We start from the raw sequence: 17,936 nt of genomic DNA, 5'->3' as shown, positions 1-17,936 counted from the left end.
AAAATTAATCTTGGTTAGCTTTTACACATTTTGTTCAAATCTGAGATCATTTGAGGGAGAATTTTTTGGGGACACCTGTACATTCTTCTGAGATTAATTGTCAAAACGCTGGAAAAGTTAATAATTTTCATGTAATCTGGATTTTCAGCTCATTACTAAAGCTCAGACGAAGCTTGCTCTGCGTATTCAGATAAAAACGTGTCGAAATAATTTGCATATAAAGCATTTAAAAAATGAATCACTCGAGTTTCAGCCCAGACTTTTCTACAAAGCGTAGTGGAATGTATTTTTTTCCAAGACGTTTCGCGTCACTACGGTGGCCCTCTCTGATTGGCCGCGCTCGCTGCCAATCACGCCCAGAAGGCGGGGCGAGCGGCCGTACGGATCGTGACGCGACTGCTGTGATGCAAAGGTTAGAAAAAGGAGAGGAAAAAAAAGAAAGGAAAAAAAAACTTGTTACAAGATGGCGACGAAGAACTGCCAGTACACTGGAAAACAATAGAAACGGCAGCAACGGAGCGGAGTTTTATCCTGTTCGGCGCTGCGGTTTCCTTTTCGTCGCCGGCCGGGGACCTGCCGCCGCGGCCCGCGGGGCGAGCGACTTCTGAGAGGCGCTTAACGGAGCGAGAGTGATTTTCATCCCGCTTTTGTTATGAGGCGAGTTAGCTTAGCCCGCTAGCCCGCTAGCCCGCTACATCCGTAGCTTCGCTCAGCGCCGTCCAGCGACCCGAGCTTCAGCACAGCGGATCAGCTGTTAGCCAGCTAGCTGTTTAAAAAAGTTTCTAAAAGTCGGCGAGCTCGAGTTTTAATCCGCACGGCTATGATATGCGAGGTTTTTTCGCTTTCTCGGGATTTCTTTTAACGCGGTCGCCGTTTCTGCCTCAGAAATGTACCTCGTTTCGAAGTTTTGTTTGAAAGTCCACTCGCGAGTGAGTGGCTAGCTTAGCCCGCTGAGGTACGTTTTTGGAAACGTAGGTAATCGTCCGTTAAAAAAAGCTGAAGAGGCGAGCAAACTTCTGTACTTTTTCTTTGCTTTTCCTACAAGCCGCACACGTTCGCTGTGGTGATTTTAGTTCGGTAGCGTTAATTATGTGGAGCTTACCGCTGTTTCGAGGCTAGCTAACCTAGTTAGGCACAAAACATCGAAGTTTAATCCGCGCTGACCGAGTTTGCTCAGCTCAGCCCCGTGAGTGAAAGTTTTTGAAGAGTCCAGTTGGGCTAAAGGGTAGTTTGGGCTAACACACACTGCCGTCCGCCAAAGTCAAGCCAGTAAACCGTACTTACGGCTGTGTGATCTTCTTTTTTAAACTCTATTTTTAAAAGAGTCGCGGAGGTTTTTTTTTACATATCATGGCTGGTAGCTTAACTTCTACCATCATTATGCCCTGCTTGTTGGTGAAGTTGGTCCTGGGGCCTCACTTTGCGCTTCGTTATTTGCTTTCCGAGTAGACTGACTTGGTAGATTAAGTCACTTTTTTGGTTGTTCATCGCTGCTGTTAAGAATAGTCAGTGGAAAAAAAACAACTTTGATTTGTGGTTTTGTTGCACGGACAGGCAGTGATTTGTATAGATAAGGTAACGCGCCGATGTGCGTCTAACTAAACTGGCCAGCATTTAACGCCAGCCCGCTAAACTATGTTCGGATCTCTTTTGCTGTGGTGAAGCACTAGTCGGCAAATATTGACAAAAATGGAGGCAGTCGAGTGTGTTTTGTAAAGGCAGAGTAGGAGGGGGTGAATAGTCGCCCACACAGCGAAGGAAAGCAGCAGAATCAGCAGTACAACTTGCTTGTATCCGGAGCTCTGCTGACTTAAAAGAAGGGAAAAAAGCTCCACCACCACCACGCTGCTCCGTAACGATGGCGGATTTCGTGGTGCCGCGCCACAGCGCGGTGATGGAGCGGCTCCGCCGGCGCATCGAGCTCTTCAGGCGGCACCACAACAGCTGCGAGAACCGCTACGAGGGCACGGCAGTGGAGCGCATGGAGCTGGAGAGACAGCAGACTTTCGCGCTGCACCAGCGTTGCCTGCAGACCAAGGCCAAGCGCTCCAACAAACACCGGCAGCAGGGGCCGGCGGCTGCGGCCAGCGAGCAGGCGGGGCAGAGGGCACCTGGCACAGTGGGGACGAACACCGAGTTGCCGGAGGGCGGCGGGGCGCCTGGAGAACAGAGCAGGAACAGCACTCTGATTGCGGTGAGTCTGGAGTACATTGTGTTTATTCGTGTGCATCAGTGGTTCCACATCCTGGTCTTGGAGTACCCTGCTTTTTTCAGTGTTCCCAGACCTAACACAGTTTAATTTCCCATCAACCTGCATAACGTGAAGGAGAATGTTGATTCCATTTTCTCCTGTTTGCGTGACTTGATTTATGTCTTGCTTAGGGTATCTGAGGAAATATCACCCTGAGCCAACTAATCAGCTAATTAACGAGAGTTGAAGTGGGTGTATAACACTAAAATGTGCAGGGCTGGGCTACCCCAGGACCAGGACTGGTGACCACAGATGAGCACACTGTGAAAATAGATTAGACCAGGCCAGGGAAGGCAGCAGGTCCTTGCATGGGGCTTTTTGAATGCAGCAGCCACCAACCAACGTGTAGATGAGCTCAGACAGGCGTGCTTGGTGATCCCACAGTCATATGACCTCAGCGTTGTTGACCATGCCGAATACCCGTTGATGGGCCAGTCTCTCGAAACAGTGGTCACACACTCACAGAGGCAGCTGTGGGTTTAGAAAAGCGATAGGAATTTGCCATTTATCTAAAACTTCTGTTACATTTTTACTTTCACTTTAGGAGATTTTAGCATGCAGATAGAAGCGACCTCTCACCGCAACCATTTGTTGTCAACTTCTGAAAACATGAGAACAGCAGTTTCCTGCAGTGAACTCGTAACACTGCAGCCTGACAATGCCAGCTTAGACTGTGCCTTATGATGACGACTCATGCTTCAATCAATCAATCAATCAACCTTTATTTAAACTCACGATACATTGAGGGAGACCCTGAATTGCAGTGTAGCCGAGCAATACAGAAATCAATTGAGAATTTGGGTCGTAAAAGGAAATCAAATGTTATAATAATGTAAAAAATCAATAGTAAAATTTAATAATAAGAAGCTGTCATTGAACCGTTAAATCGATAAGCCAATATAGTGACTTAATAAGTGCAGAACAGATAAGAATAACATTAGTAATAACATAAATTGATCAAGTAGAAGATTTAAGACAATAAACTGACAATAATACAATACATTAAAAGGTAAAATATGTAAAAAGAATACTAATAAAATGAATAAAAAGAATAAGTAAAACTATAAGACATAGCTAAAAATACTCAGCTCATATTAATACGTAATGTGTTAATTACATGGCTTTGCTTTGTCCCTTGTACAGCGGTGGAATAGTTTAGTGTAGAGAACATATTAATCTCCTGTTTATTGAGTCATTTATCAAATTGACAGGCCACTGTCGTGGGCTACGTTCGCAGGTTAAGCAGGGCAGCAGTGTCAGACTGCTTCGCTGGCCATGTGATGTTATGACACAGCAGCAGAATACCCCTTTTTAAGTTCACGCAAAGTGTTGAGAAAGGAAAGTGATGCGGTTCTGAAGGATGAGCCAAGTGTTAATATGTGTAGGAACCTAATGAATTGTTTCTAGTGAGCAGACCTTTTTGAAAGGTTCTGCAGACATTTCTTCTCAGAATCTAGTCACCATGACTGTTCAGTCAACTGTGCTTTGAGTCGTTAATCAGTCGGTCTAGCAGGTATGAGCTCAAGTACTCGACTGACCGAATGCTTTCCATGCATCCTAGTCAGCTAAGATGCCGGAAAATAGAGAAAATGAGATGGCATGATGCAGCTTTTCCCTCTGATACTAGTAGAGATGTTGAAACCTTGCTTGTCGGCTGATATTGATCCAATATTTTTCCTTTAAAAACCACTGTGCGTTAAATTGAAGCGTTTTACTAAGAGAATCATCTGAAAGTAACCTGTCTTGCTCTTAACTATGCAACCACTCTACTACCTCACAGGAAGAAATACACCGCTGACGTCACGTGGGGTGTGTGTGTGTGTGTGCGTGCTATTTCAGGCTAGATTTGATACAGGACTGTACCGGATTCATTCTTCATAGAGTCTGGAACAGCCTTTACAGGAAGAAGCCATGTAATTAGCATACAAATCAACCCATCACAAAACAAAGTGGTTGACCGTGTGCCCACGTTAAACAAAACTCTTGAATAACTTTCAATCCAGTAACTATGTTTTGCTCCGAAAGGTTTGTTGTTGTCACCATGTGCAGAGCAAGGACTCCGCATGCTGAGAAACTAGATGATGATAATTATTTATTTAATGCAGTAATTTTCATTAGTAATACTTTTTAAATCAGCAGTCAACAGGCCAACTCTGCTTGATATAATTTTAAATTAATAAAAAAATTCATGCAGACTTCAGGCTGTTATTTTAAATTTCCGAGTACCTGCTGTTCTTTTGATTGCTAGTTCTTTTTATGCTCAAGTACTCAATTGAGCATAAATTAGTCTATTTTTGTTTGATTTTAAAGTATTTTCTGATTTCGTTAGACTTTATTAGCAGTAGGATCTGTTGGTACACACAGCTTGTTAGTAGATGATGGCCTGAATTTATCATGACACAATTTATTCAGTGAAGAAAAATCTGACAAGGCGCTGAGCCCTTAAATGTCTGAGTGAACAGTACTGTTAAAATACTGACACATTAAGGAAACAGCCTAAAGGGCGTCCAGGCCAGAGCAGTACAGTCACAGAACGTGATCGGTGTGGTGCGGTTCCAGGTCAGAAGCCGACAAAGACCAGAAACAGGAGGTGTAAATTATATCACGATATTTAGATTCCAACAATAACGTTTCGAATGGCCTCTGAAACACGTGGGCTTTGCAAAGCCACGGGATTTAGGCCCAATCCCGTTTCACTCCTTGCCCCTCCCACTTAGCCCTTAGCCCTCCGTTTTGCTCATTCACGTCTAGGGGTCGGGTGTCCCAATTCTTGTTGAGATAGAGGGGCGGGGCGGAGTGTTAGGGCTACAGAAAACCGGCAAGATGGCTGCGCAAGCGACCAAAGAAACCCACAAATGTGAGAATTTTCTCAGTTAAAAATTCTGACGACCATTGTTTTATCTAAGTTTAATGTGGTTTCAGTGTATTATGGTCCTTTTCTCATAACAAGCATAAAAAATTGCTAATAGCATGCTAATGTCTCGTAGCTAGCTAGCTAACTTTCCCATTCCACCTTAAATAGTCCAGCAGTTCTGACGCCTGAAGCGCCAGAATGTAACTGCTGCACCATTTAAGGTGGAACGGGAAAATTGAACAAGAAGCTGGTGAATATCTGACTTCAGCTTCATATCACTGAAGAATTAGTGGTGGGTGATAATAAATAATTGCCCCCCTCTTTGAAGGCATATGATTCCCTAAATGTTACTAAAGCCCAGCAGTGAGGAGCTGAACTTTACCCTCCTCTGCTGTCACTGCAGACTGGCAGGGTCGCCTACAGAGCAGCGCTGGTAGCTGTTAATGAAGTGATGCTCTTTTTATTTGAGGGTCCCATTTTGTAGGAGAAGATTTCAACCACTACCTTGTAACTAACTCATTTCCAAGGGCCAATGAGACACTCAAAAACAAGGGGCAGGGGTGAAAAATGAGAAATTGGATTGGGCCAAAGGGTTAACTGTTTACGTTCGCTTAAACAATGCTTGATGACAAGTTGTTAAAACTGAATTTATTGTTAGAAATACCCACATTTGAAAAGGCAGTACTTATTTAGGTTCCGTTGTGGTTCACCAAAGTTTGTAAACAGCTGAGTTTGTCTCTCTCTAACACACCAAATCTTTATCAGTTGGCAACTTCTCTGAACACCATAAGCTTGGTTTTGTTTTTTGGCTGCATTGTGCTCTTCCAGCTCGTAGGGGTGTAAATTACCAGAACTTGGCAGCAAGCTATGAAATCTCGATTACATTTGCAGTATAAATGGATATTAGCTTGAGAGGTGAAAAAAAAATTAAAGCATCTTTAATTTTGCTAGAAAAAAGACTTTTGGCCCTCATACTTGACACATTGCAGTGTAATTAAATGGACAGTGAAGCAATTTTTATTGTGTTGGTTCAGGATTCCAGCACACTGGAATTGAAATGAAGCAATGGGCCTCATTCGCCAGTATAATTCAACAGTAGGTTTTTTCTTTATTTCAGTAGTCAGTTCAGTATTTGCAGTAGTCATAGTCCTTTTTATACATAGCCCCCCCCCATTTCAAGTGGCAGTTGTCCGCTTAGTTGTTTCTTGGTCATTACTAGGGATGATCAGCCAAATCAAGTAATTTAGGGTTTGAGCTGATCTTGGTAAAATTAGCATCACTGTAATATGAAATATCGGAATAATTTAATGAGAGCCAGAAGTGTGTCACAGTCAAATGTTTGGAGCATTAAGAGCTCACCGGTTAAACAGTCAACAACCTGATGAACCACAGAAAAACCACAGTACTGAATAACAGAAGACTGCTTGAAGTCATCAAGACAAGCTGTTGAACATATCAAAAATACTTGACATTTTTGGCATAGACTAAAAAAAAATATCAGAGATTAAGAAAAGATCTGTACAACCTCAGATGGTTTACCACAAGACATAAACCTCTCGGAAAACCTCAAGTACAGAAAGGGCAGATTGCAGCTTGATGAAAAGAACGTGAAAACCCAATCCCATTTCACCCCTCGCCCCTACCACTTAGCCCTCTGTTTTGCGTGTCTAGGGGTAGGGCGTCCCAGTTTTTGTTGAGATAGAGGGGTAGGGCGAAGTGTTAGGGCTGCATGGCCCTCCAAACTGAGGTTTATCAGAGACTCCAAACAGTGATATGAGAAGAAAAAGAAAAACTGGCAAGATGGCTGCTCAGGAGATCAAAGAAACCCACAAATGTGAGAATTTTTCTCCATTAAAAAATTACGAAAACCATTGTATTTATCTTAGTTTAATGTGGTTTCAGTGTGTTATGGTTGTTTCCTTCATAACAAGCATTAAAAATTGCTAATAGCATGCTAATGTCTCTGTAGCTAGCTCGCTTACTTTCCCGTTCCATCTTAAATAGTCCAGCAGTTCTGACACCTGAAGTGCCAGAATGTAACTGCTGCACCATTTAAGGTGGGACGGGAAAATTGAACAAGAAGCTGGGGAATATCTGACTTCAGCTTCGTATCACTAAAGAATTAGGGGTGGATGATAATAAATAATTGCCCCCATCTTTGAAGGCATATGATGCCCTAAATGTAACTAAAGCCCAGCAGTGAGGAGCTGAACTTTACCCTCCTCTGCTGTCACTGCAGACTGGCAGCGTCGCCTACAGAGCAGCGCTGGTAGCTGTTAATGAAGTGATGCTCTTTTTATTTGAGGGTCCCATTTCAGAGGGCAAGATTTCAACCACTACCCCTTGTAACTCATTTCCAAGGGGTTAGAGTGACACTCAAAAACAAGGGGCTAGGGATAAAAAGAAGTGGGGTTTGGCCGAAGCGTGTAGAATTCTGGGACAAGATCCGGTTGAGAGGTTAGACGAATATTAATCTCTACCAGAAATTAATAAGGGAGTGAAGAAAGTGTGCAACAAGATGAAGAACTGCTCCAAATCACGTTATCTCTGGAACATCACGTGTCTTTATTGATAATGTGACTTCTGGCAGTTCCACAAAAGTAGGGATGGTTACTCTACATGTGCTACTAAGAGGGCTTTGGGTTATTTCAGATTAAAACCTGAGAAGTTCTTGACTTAAGTTCTTAAGTGGAAGTGGCATTACAGGTTTGGCAGGGCGTCAGTACAAAATAATGCCAATCACAGACTTTAGACCAGGGATCGGCACCATGCAGCTCTTTTACTGCCCTGTTGCGGCTCCACGGCAGAATTAGATTTTTTTTTAAAAATCCTCCTTTGCAGTGAAATAAAGCTCTGCTGATCGTTTTAACGCAGTTTTAACAATAAATGGTCTTAAACGCTGGAGTTAATGTAGCACTGCTAATTCACCCTTTAACCCTGAAGGCTGGGGCGCAGACTGCTGGTCACCATAGCAATGCAGACAACAGTCTCGCCTAGCTAATAGCTAACGAAACGGCAAAGAGAAGGATTTAAGACAAATCCTGATACGTTTAATCTGCAAAGAGAAACTGTCAGACACCAAAACATCACAAAGCTGAAGTCGGTTTCTTGTTCGAATTTTACGTTCCACCTGAAATGGTGCAGCCGTTAGCTACATTCTGGCGCCTCAGGTGCTATTTAAGGTGGAACGGGAAAATTCGAACACAAAGCTGGCAAATGAGAAGCTGAGTTCAGCCTCATAAAAAAAAACAGCAAGACCGATTTGACAAAAAACTCTTCTTTTGAGGAAAGGTTTCCTGCTGGAGATGCGAGAAAAGCGGTTATAGCTGAACTAAAGCTTAAAGCAGAGCAAAATGAGTGTGTTTTCATTTATATTATATTATAGGCCTGTACTAGACTAGTACGGTAGTACATACTGAGACTGAAGATGGTAAAACGGACATAAAATATTGTGGCTCCCAAGGTGGTTTGTTTTTTGTTGAAAGGACAAAATGGCTCTTCTTAACATTTGGGTTGCCGACCCCTGCTTTAGACGGTTATCCAAGGCTGTGTTAATTAGCCTGGGCCGTTTTAACCTTTACTCTCTGCTTATATCGGTTCTGACATCTGAACCAAGTACAGATCCAATACCAGTGCTGTGTTAAAGCATGTTTTGTAGTTCTAGGCTACATACATGTACAGTAGATGTTAAGGTACTATAGTAGAGACTGTATCACATTCTGTCATTTTAAATTGTGCTGTTACAAGTTTACGACGACTGTCATAGAAGCAGTGTCTGACAAATATCCGGTGTATTTAATAAGGCCGGTGTGGATGCTCATAACAACCCAGTATTTCTGGTTGATGCATGATCTACTCATGCATTAGTCTGTAATAGCAGTGACACTATTACTAAGTCTGTAATGCCATATCAACAGCTTCAACACGTTTAGAGGAGAGTAGTAGGTCGTCTCTGTGGATTTGCCACAGGTCCAAACAGATGCCCACCTTAGAGGGGTCTGCTCGTACCTTAGAGGGGTCTGACTCTCTTGCTGTCTTTTTGTATAATGTATAACAGTAGCCAGGGACACTCAGCTCTCTTTTATATAGAAAAATGAATGGAAAAATATCGGAAAGCAGACTTACTCCACTAATCACTGTTTCATTTTAGGAAAAAAACACTATCTGCTTTAACTCTTTGAAAACCGTTAGCACCCAGTGGACTGTTGAGTGGCTGCTGTAGGACAGAAAGGCTGTAGTAAGAAAGGGGGTGATTGCACAGGGCATTTAGGATGACTCAGGTTTAATCTCACCCCTCCTCCAGCTCACCCACACAGTTGACTCATCATTGTTCCCAGTGGCCCAGGACAGCTGTGTATGTGTGTGCTTGTGCACATGCATGTCGCCATACTGGACCCTCAGCGTAGAACAGGAAATATTTGTATGCTGCACACAACTTAGTCAAAGTTCATGGTTTGTGTTGTTTACTGTGTCTTCAGCTCTTATTCAGCACAGCTCACAATGTGTTCTGTGTTCTCAGCCTGCTAATCGTTGTACAGTGAAACTGGAAAATAAGTTCAGAAGTTTCCTCTTGGTCCAGTTCTTTAATGCATACATTTTAGGCCCTGTATAACAGTAGCAATGCGGGCTGTCCCCTCCCTCGGAGAATGACTCAGTATAACTCATCCGCCCTTTTAGGCGCTTGGCCTGCGTTCGGTCGTTCTCAGCCACTGTTCTGTTGATACAGTATCCAAATTAGCACCATAACTGGCATATCATATTGCTGGTTTCTAACAGTGTGAGTACACATAAAGGGTGTTCCCAACCCTTCCTGACTAATAACATTTTAAAATGAGAGCTTTCACAGCTATTTTGAGAAATGAAACAAGTTTCAAATATTTCTCAATTTGTAATTACAGGTTTGCTGTTAACCACACTGCCAGCAGAGGTTCAGGGGCCATTATCATGTAACTTGGAGCTTAGATTATTGTACCATTAAAACTCTAAAAGTGTAGAGTGGGTCCTTGTTGTGTGTTAGCCCAGGCCGGTGGCTCTTGGCTGCGCCGGGCAGCTCTTGCTTGGCCCCTGGGCTGGAGCCGTAGCTCCTAGGCCGCGGGGCTGGAGGGGGCCCATTGTGCCAGTGGGAGCTTCAAAGGCAAGCTGAGCCTGGGCAGGAATTCGGCACGCTCTCGCAACCCTCTGCAGCCACGGCGCTGCCTCTTTTGTTGTGGTCTGTACATCCATACACATGGTAATTAGTCTCATGTGGCTCGGGCCTGTGGTGATGGTGGTTGTGAAGAGGGGGAGTCATGAAGGCAGGCAGAGAAGGGGGGAAAAAAAAGGGGAAGTGAGAGAAAAGGAAAAGGAGGGGGTGAAAAGTGAGAGAGATTAGGAGACGCAAAGAGTCAGAGACATGGGTTGGGAAAGTTTGAGCCCAATTGGGTGCATGAGAGAGAGTACATGTGGGTGTGCATGCGTAATTCAAAGGACAGAGTGCTGAAGAAAGAGTGCGAAAAGAGAGACAGGTTTTTCTGGTTCACAAAGCCGTGCAATAACTCACCTCTCATTGGTTGTGTGTGTGTGTGTGTGTGTGTGTTGAAGAGGGTGTTAAGATCAGACAAGCCGCCTTGCTTTACCCACAGCAAGCCCCTAGCTCAGCTCAGCTTGTTACGATGAAACTGCTACCACTGCTTGCTGCTGTTAATGTGGTAGAAAGAGCAGACTAAATGGCCCCTTCTTCACTGTGTCATCGCAAGGCACATGCTAAAGTGGCGCTGGTCGATAAAATGATAACGATAATTATCGTGATGTAACTGTCCTCGATAGAAGTATAAGAAATGTTGGATATATTAGACCATTTTCACACTTCTGCCTTCTAGCGACAGCCCTGGTGGCGTTTTCTCCTGCCAGAAAAGTGACACTACTCTGCTGTCGCCACAAGAGAGCGCACTTCTGAGTTTTTCGAAATGATGGGGGGGGGGTCAAGAAGTGAAACGAGTCAACAACTCAACAACGTCTGAAACGTGGAGTTATATATTCCCCGTTTGAGTGGAGTGATCGGCGATCTGTACTCCTGTGACTGACTGAGTGACGAGATGAGTGGCGTAGCTGTGCTGGCTTAGAGTGAACTCCCCTCTGTCCTTTAGCAGCGTTAAATCACGTCTGCTCCTCACAACTACAGCACTGTTATAGCGCTCAGTTGTATTTTAGGGCATTCCCAAGCAACAAAAGTGAAAAGTGGGTTCATGCAGTTTCAGCCCTGATTTAAACTGAACTGAGGATGCTGTAAGTGTGGCGGTGGAGAGTGGGAGAAGGCTGTCTTCCCAGGCTAGCTGTTTTTAGCAGCTGGCTAACTTGAAGCAGCGCTCCGTCACTCGCACAGCACGGCGAACTCATGTTACTGCAGATCAAACAAGACCGATTTCAGTTTAAACGTACCTAAAAGGAGGAATCTGTTTGTCTGGTGTGAGAGAATCACACTCACAGTGAGCGTCAGATGTACTGCGGTTCACCCTCAAACTACTACGACAGAATAGAGAAGTCCAGACGTCGCTAGCTGGTGTCTGAATACTGTGATATGCTCTGACATGGATGTGGTGGGAGTGACGGCAGTAAGGCTGTATGATCCATCACTGACCTACCGAACCAGCTAATGTTTGCTGTTCGTGTTAAGCTGACGTTGACTAACTAAACAGTTTAGCTCTCGTCTCCAGACAGCTAAAAATAATTTGTTTTCTTTCTCAAATTATGAATATTACAGAAATTGTGGCCGTGCTTTTCCAGCTGGTAAAAACAGCTAATCAGAAACTTTCTCCCACTGTCCCGTGACAGATCTGTGAAATGTTCCACTGTTTGCCGAGTGTTTGTCGTGTTCTGACCATAAAGGATAGTTTAAAACAGCAATTAACTACTCAGGAGCAGAAATCAGCCTTCAAACCTGAAAGAAATAATGAATTTGACATTTATCGCGATATTTTTTTTACATTTTTTTTATCATGATAACATTTTTGGCCATATCGCCCAGCCCTATGCTAAAGAGAGAGTATCATTGCTGCTGTTATTATTATAGTGTTATTCATTGTGCTTAACTGTAGTGAAGTGAAGCAGGACAGTTAGGTATAACTTGCTGAACAGAGCCCTTTAATCCTAGCGTCATTCGTTTGGACACCTCCCCTTGATTGTGATTGGTCCACTGCATGGAGTGGGTGACTAGCAGTGCTGAGATGTTTCTTTTGAAGTATATTTACAAAATTGTGTTCAGCCATAGTTTTAGTTTTTGTTCTTTCATCGTTAAGTATACTGCCAGCTTAAGGAATAGTGGTATATATTTAGTCTCTCTTTTATGTAAGGCTGTTACACACGGACACACCTGAAATTCTTCATGTCTATTATTGTTCTTTAAGTATCTGCAGTTGTAAGCTAATATTAGACTACCCAGTTTTTAGGATGCAGCTATCCAGTATTTTAATTGTTGAACATTTTCATCTGTTGAACACCATTTTGAATAGCCAAACAAAGGATAAAAGTGAAACGTATTTCACTTAAATGATTGAAGGGGGGACAAAACAAGAGTGGGATTTTGAAAATGATCTTTTTTTTTTTTGGTACAAAATGTATAATAATTTATTTTGCATTTTATACTTTGAATATTTATTGTAAAACTGTACAGTATTGGAAAAAAGGTATTAGATTTAAAAGAAAAAAATGTGAAATTATAGCAAGTAGCCTAATCTGTTAATCCTGCCAAGTTCCGGGTGCTGTTTAAACGTGTGAGCAGTGAGTGGTGCAGGTGCAGGAGAACATCATCAAAAAAATAGAAAAAAAAACTCCTGTTAGTGAGTGTCGAAGTGACCATATTTCAGATTCTATTAGATGAATAAAATGCATAACATTAACATTGTGGCATCGGTCTTAACATCAGATGCAGAATTTAGCGCTCTCGTTCATTTTAGGAAATAAAATCAAACTTTCAGACCACACAATGTTAAGACTGATGGCACTAGTTTCAAAAAGGTAACGCAAGTATCAATTATTTGATTGATTTTACCATTTTCAAAAATGTGAATTATTAACTGTAATCCATTATTTGATATAATACATTAATAAAACACAGTATTTGATTAGTTTGTTGATTTTTGAGAGGAGTAGTGCTAACACGAGAACAACTATAATATAAATTATGATGCTAATTTATTTTTCTTTTAACTCCATCAGTTGCAGGAAACTGTGAAGAGGAAGCTGGAGAATGCAGGCTCTCCAATGGACCGTGACCAGGTGAATGGTTTCAGTGATGGCTATCCACCTTCCAAGAAGTCTTGTTTGGAAGATGCTTTGGGTGGTCTCAACGGGGCCTCGAACGGCACCGTGCCTCCTCTCTCTCCCTTGGATACCAAGCATGGCGTGGTCACTGACTCTCTGGTGCTGAACGGCACACATGCAACAGGCAGCACGGAGCAGAACGGTGTGGGGCTGACGGATGGATGTGGGGTGCGGGGCACCGAATCGGACATCCGCCTGAAGGAGATGAAGCAGGAGCCCATGGAAGACATCCTGCCCACAGGAGGAGGCAATGGCAACATCATCCTCCCTGACCTGAACCTGAACGAGCAGGAGTGGACCGAGCTCATGGAGGAGTTCAACCGCTCTGTTCCGTACGAGGAGATCCAGGAGCTCTTTAACGACGGCTTTGAGGACCGGAAGGACCCTGACCTGTCGTCTGGCGGGGCGCCTCCCAACCTCCTGCCTCCAGACCACGCCACTACAGTCAAAACAGAGTTTTCTCCAGCCCCGGCTTCATCTTCCTCCGCTTTCGAGCAGGACTCTCGTACTGGCTCCCCACATGTTCCGCCCTCCTCGTCTGGGCCTCTGCTGCACACTGGCTCTCCAGTCACGGCACCCTCAGCTGCCTCTTCTCCGGCTCTGCCTGGGCCCCAGCATTCTCAACAGCAGCAGCAGCAGCCGGGCCAGCCGTCCAGACCTCTCCAGAACCACCTGCTTTCTGGGCCATCCAAGGACCTCTCGCCAGCTCAGCAGCTACAGCAGCTAGCTGCGAGGGAGCAGCAGAGGGCGCAGCTAATGCAGAGCCAGCACCAATCACAAAAACAACAGCAACAAAAACAGCAGCAGCAACAGCAGCAGCAAGCACACAAATTTCACCAGCAGCCCAATCACACCTCCACCTGGCCTCAAAACACTCCCAACCAGAGTCCACTGGGAGGCCCTTTTGGCCTGGAAAAGCCCACCAGCCCCTCCCTTTACCCCCCAGACTTTCAGAACAGCAAGTCTCTGCTCATGCCTGGCCAGCAGCCCAACAAAGGCTCGCCCAAAGCGGGCGCCCCGGGTGGGTACATGCAGCCCGGCGCACACCCAATGCTGGGTCACCCTGCAGCACCTTCAGGAACCCTCAGCCACCCGCCTAGTGCAGGGGGTCAGGCCATGCTGGACTATAGAAACACAAAGCCTCTGAGCCACTTTGAAGCCAGTGCCCCTGGGCCACCCAGAGCCCCTGCAGCCTCACAGGTACAGAACAAAGCAGCTCTCCTCAACATCATCCGGCAGCAGCAGCAGCAGCAGCAGCAGCCAATGAAGCAAAGGCCGACTAGCATGCCCTTCAGGCCGCATCTACCACTAACGCAGGTATGGCCGTGCAATCCAGCTGCACACAGCTCTTGCGGAACAAAATCACTGCACATACTACACAAGCAACTTGCCACACATTCTCAACTGCACTTTTTGTATACAGTGTTCGCATCACTGCTGCCCTGACGCCCCATATCGCCCTACATCGCCCTACATCAGTCGGTCCTGTGTGGTTTATAAAAGGCTAATTCGTTAAATTTGTAGATGCATAATTGTTTGCTAAGGTGAAAGATTTGCTGGTGGAAGTTTTTGTAGAGATGCACCTCTTTTCTGATGCCTAAACTCCCAACACAAAGGAACGATCTGATGTATTTTTTTCTTCGGTTTAAATCTGAATGCCTCATATAATGAGCTGTTAAAGTGAGAAGACACTATCTACCTTTTATTTAAGGCATAGAGCACGAGAGGGAGTGTGTTATCGTGAAATAACGTCACGGCTGTGATTTGGTCGCCGTAGATAATCACAGCCGTGATGTTATTCACGATAACACACAACCTTGAGTGTTATATTGCTTTTATACAACAGTTAAATAAGCAAAGTAAGAAATTAATAAACTGGGCCGTGAACGCGGCGTTTAATATGTTTTAATGTTCGCAGATCCTTCACCAAATTATAGTTCCTTAACGAGCAGCTCGTTGCTACGTCAGAGTAACGAGCTCCGCCCACTCGCTGCACAGTCTGCTGTAAGCCTCACCTTTTGAAGTACAGACTGAGCTATAAAACTGCTGCAATATCAGGTTTAGCTCAGTTTTGTCTTTTATTTGTCAGATCAGTATTAATGTTGTTTTGTTCCAGCCAGTCTGTAAAGCATCTTACAGCCCATTTAGTTTGGCGAATGGTGTTGGGTTCATTTCTGGCTGATTCCAGGTTGTTCAGCTGTTCTTCTGTCTCAGCTGCCGACTGAAAAGCTGCTCAGTGGTGACGACAGTTTGGGAATTTAGTGTCGTCTCATCTTCAGAGTCTGACCAAATCGGCTGTCGGTCAAATGTGATCTTAAAAGTGTCCATTTTCTGTTTGTGGCAAAGTAAGAAGTAAAAACGTTCAAACGACTTGAGCGTCTCCTACAGCTGTCAGAGTCGTCGCTCCGCGTCTCAGCGGAGTGATAGTGTTTATGAAAAAAACGTGATGTTATGGCAAATGGTTAGAACCCTTCTCAACCAATCAGCTTGCGCGGCCGGAACTAACTGTTGTATAATTATTTTTAATTAAGGAATACCGGGCAAGTGTTTCATATTCAGTCATATTCACTCATAGACTGATCACTGTAAACATCTTAACTATTACCTTATTTCAAAACCACCCGAAAATCTGACGTTTAAAATTTTTAGCCTGCATAAAATCGATAAAAGTCCGAAGTCGATATTTGCTGCTGCGAAGCATAACAGAATTGGAAAAGTCCTTCTTCACAGCTGTCATTGTTATGATGCACTGTCATGCTTTTTTTGGAGCGGGGGGCTTTTATTTTGACACCCTGCATCACTTTGTAGGGAAACACATGGTTATTAGTGGTAGTTATTTTGCTAGCAGTTATTGTTGGTGAAAGTCTGCTCTCTCCTAGCTTTTAATAAGTAAATCTCTGGTACATTATACAATTTTTTTTATTTATTTATTTATTTTTATTCGTGTTGGTTTGTGTTTTGGTTTGTGTGTGTGTGTGTGTGTGTGTGTGTGTGTGTGTGTGGAGGGGGATGGTATGTTGTCTCTCCGAGTCTGGCAGCAGGCCTCCCTTCAGCCCTCGGGATGAACACAGTTTGTCTGGGTCAGGCAGCTGGTTGCTAAGGAGCAGAGTGCTGGCAGGCGTTTATACAATCTCTCTCACTCTTTCTCACTCCCTCTCTCGCTCTCTCTCGCTCTCTCACACACTCACACACACACTCACACACACACCCTCAGGCACGGGGATGGGGGCTGGGATGAGCCATGAGTTTGCAGCCCTGTGACAGAGGAGTCAGTGGAGAAAGGGAGAGACAGAAAGCGGGTGGGAGAGAGGGAAGAACAGAGGGAGAGAGAGGGAGGGACAGAAAGAGACGACAAAGCAGTCTTTCATGCGTTGGTCCTCCCCCTCCTCTGGCTTTCGTCCCTCTAAGAGTATTTTGGGATCAGCCCCCTCCCTCGCTGCTGTCCCTATTTAAATATAGCTGCTTTAACCCACTTGGGTTTTTTCCTCTCTTGCAAGATGAACTTTTTGCTCCTTCTCTTTTTCCTTCGATCCCTTCTTAAAGTACCAAACTGGATGTTTCTTCTCTTTCTCTTTCTCTTTTTCTTATCCAACTACAAATGGTCCATTCTGGACTGAGCTGTGGAGCCTTGCTCTACACGCCGTTTGGCTGCGTCCACTTTGCTATGCAGAGATGAGAGAGTGAATGTGCATGAATGGCAAGTGACCAGGGGTGACATCTTTAGGTTATTTTTAAAGCAGATCGGTGCTCTGCTGTGGTATATATCTGTGGTTAATTAAAAATGCTGATTTAGCGTTTTGGCTGTCCAGATTGAAAGCATAGGCTTTAGAAAGAAACCCAGATTGTAAATAAAAATCGTTTGCAGCTCATCCTGCTATAATAAAGTGGGATTGCTGCCTATTATAATCCTGTACAGGTGTGTAATCTGAAGCACCTACATGGTTCAGTTAATTTAGATTGATTTTCTCTGTTTTTAACTTTCCTGACTTCCTGTTTGTGGGCCGGATGGATGTAGATTACTGGAGTTTAGGCCTGAACGATTTGGGGAAAATATCTATTGCCGATTTTTTTCCTACTAATATTGCAACTGCAACTTAAATTGCTATTTCTTTTTATAAATTAAGATTCAGGACTGGTTTATTTTGGCCAAGAAGACCAGAATATCCACCTTTTTGGCTCGAGGCTCGACCCCTAAAGTATGTTGTGGTTGTGATGTCGCAACATGTGGAGGTTTGGTTGCCTCTGATTGGCCTAACTCACCTACAGGCATTTCACAAACTCTTATTAGGTTCAATTTCCCCTCTTAAAACAACATTTCTGCTGATGTGCACACTTACAAAAGATGGTTCTTCAAGGGTTCTTTATTAAAGATAATAGTTCTATATAGAACCGTAAACACTCAATGACTCACTTGCATGCTTAAAAAGTTCTTTGCATGATGAAACGGATTTTTAAATGTGTGAACTTTGTGTTGTATATGGTTCTATATATACCACATTTGTGGAAAAGGTTCTGTATAGCACCAAAATGTTC

At 44.0% G+C, this 17,936-nt stretch overlaps 1 protein-coding gene across 2 annotated transcripts in view; it reads left to right on the top strand.

The window, feature by feature from the left end:
* The first annotated feature begins 377 nt into the window (after positions 1 to 377).
* Positions 378 to 17,936, top strand: part of maml1 (mastermind-like transcriptional coactivator 1) — a 24,803-nt gene continuing 7,244 nt past the window's right edge. For both annotated transcript variants that reach the window (XM_036569306.1, XM_036569305.1), the window contains exons 1-2: positions 378 to 2,194; positions 13,299 to 14,720. In XM_036569306.1, coding sequence (XP_036425199.1) covers positions 1,859 to 2,194; positions 13,299 to 14,720 — 1,758 coding nt within the window. In that variant the 5' untranslated portion in view covers positions 378 to 1,858. The remainder of the gene's footprint in view (positions 2,195 to 13,298; positions 14,721 to 17,936) is intronic.

Source organism: Colossoma macropomum, unplaced genomic scaffold, assembly GCF_904425465.1.
Source record: "Colossoma macropomum unplaced genomic scaffold, Colossoma_macropomum, whole genome shotgun sequence".
Taxonomy (NCBI): Eukaryota; Metazoa; Chordata; class Actinopteri; order Characiformes; family Serrasalmidae; genus Colossoma; species Colossoma macropomum.
This window is presented reverse-complemented; position numbering and strand designations above follow the sequence as displayed.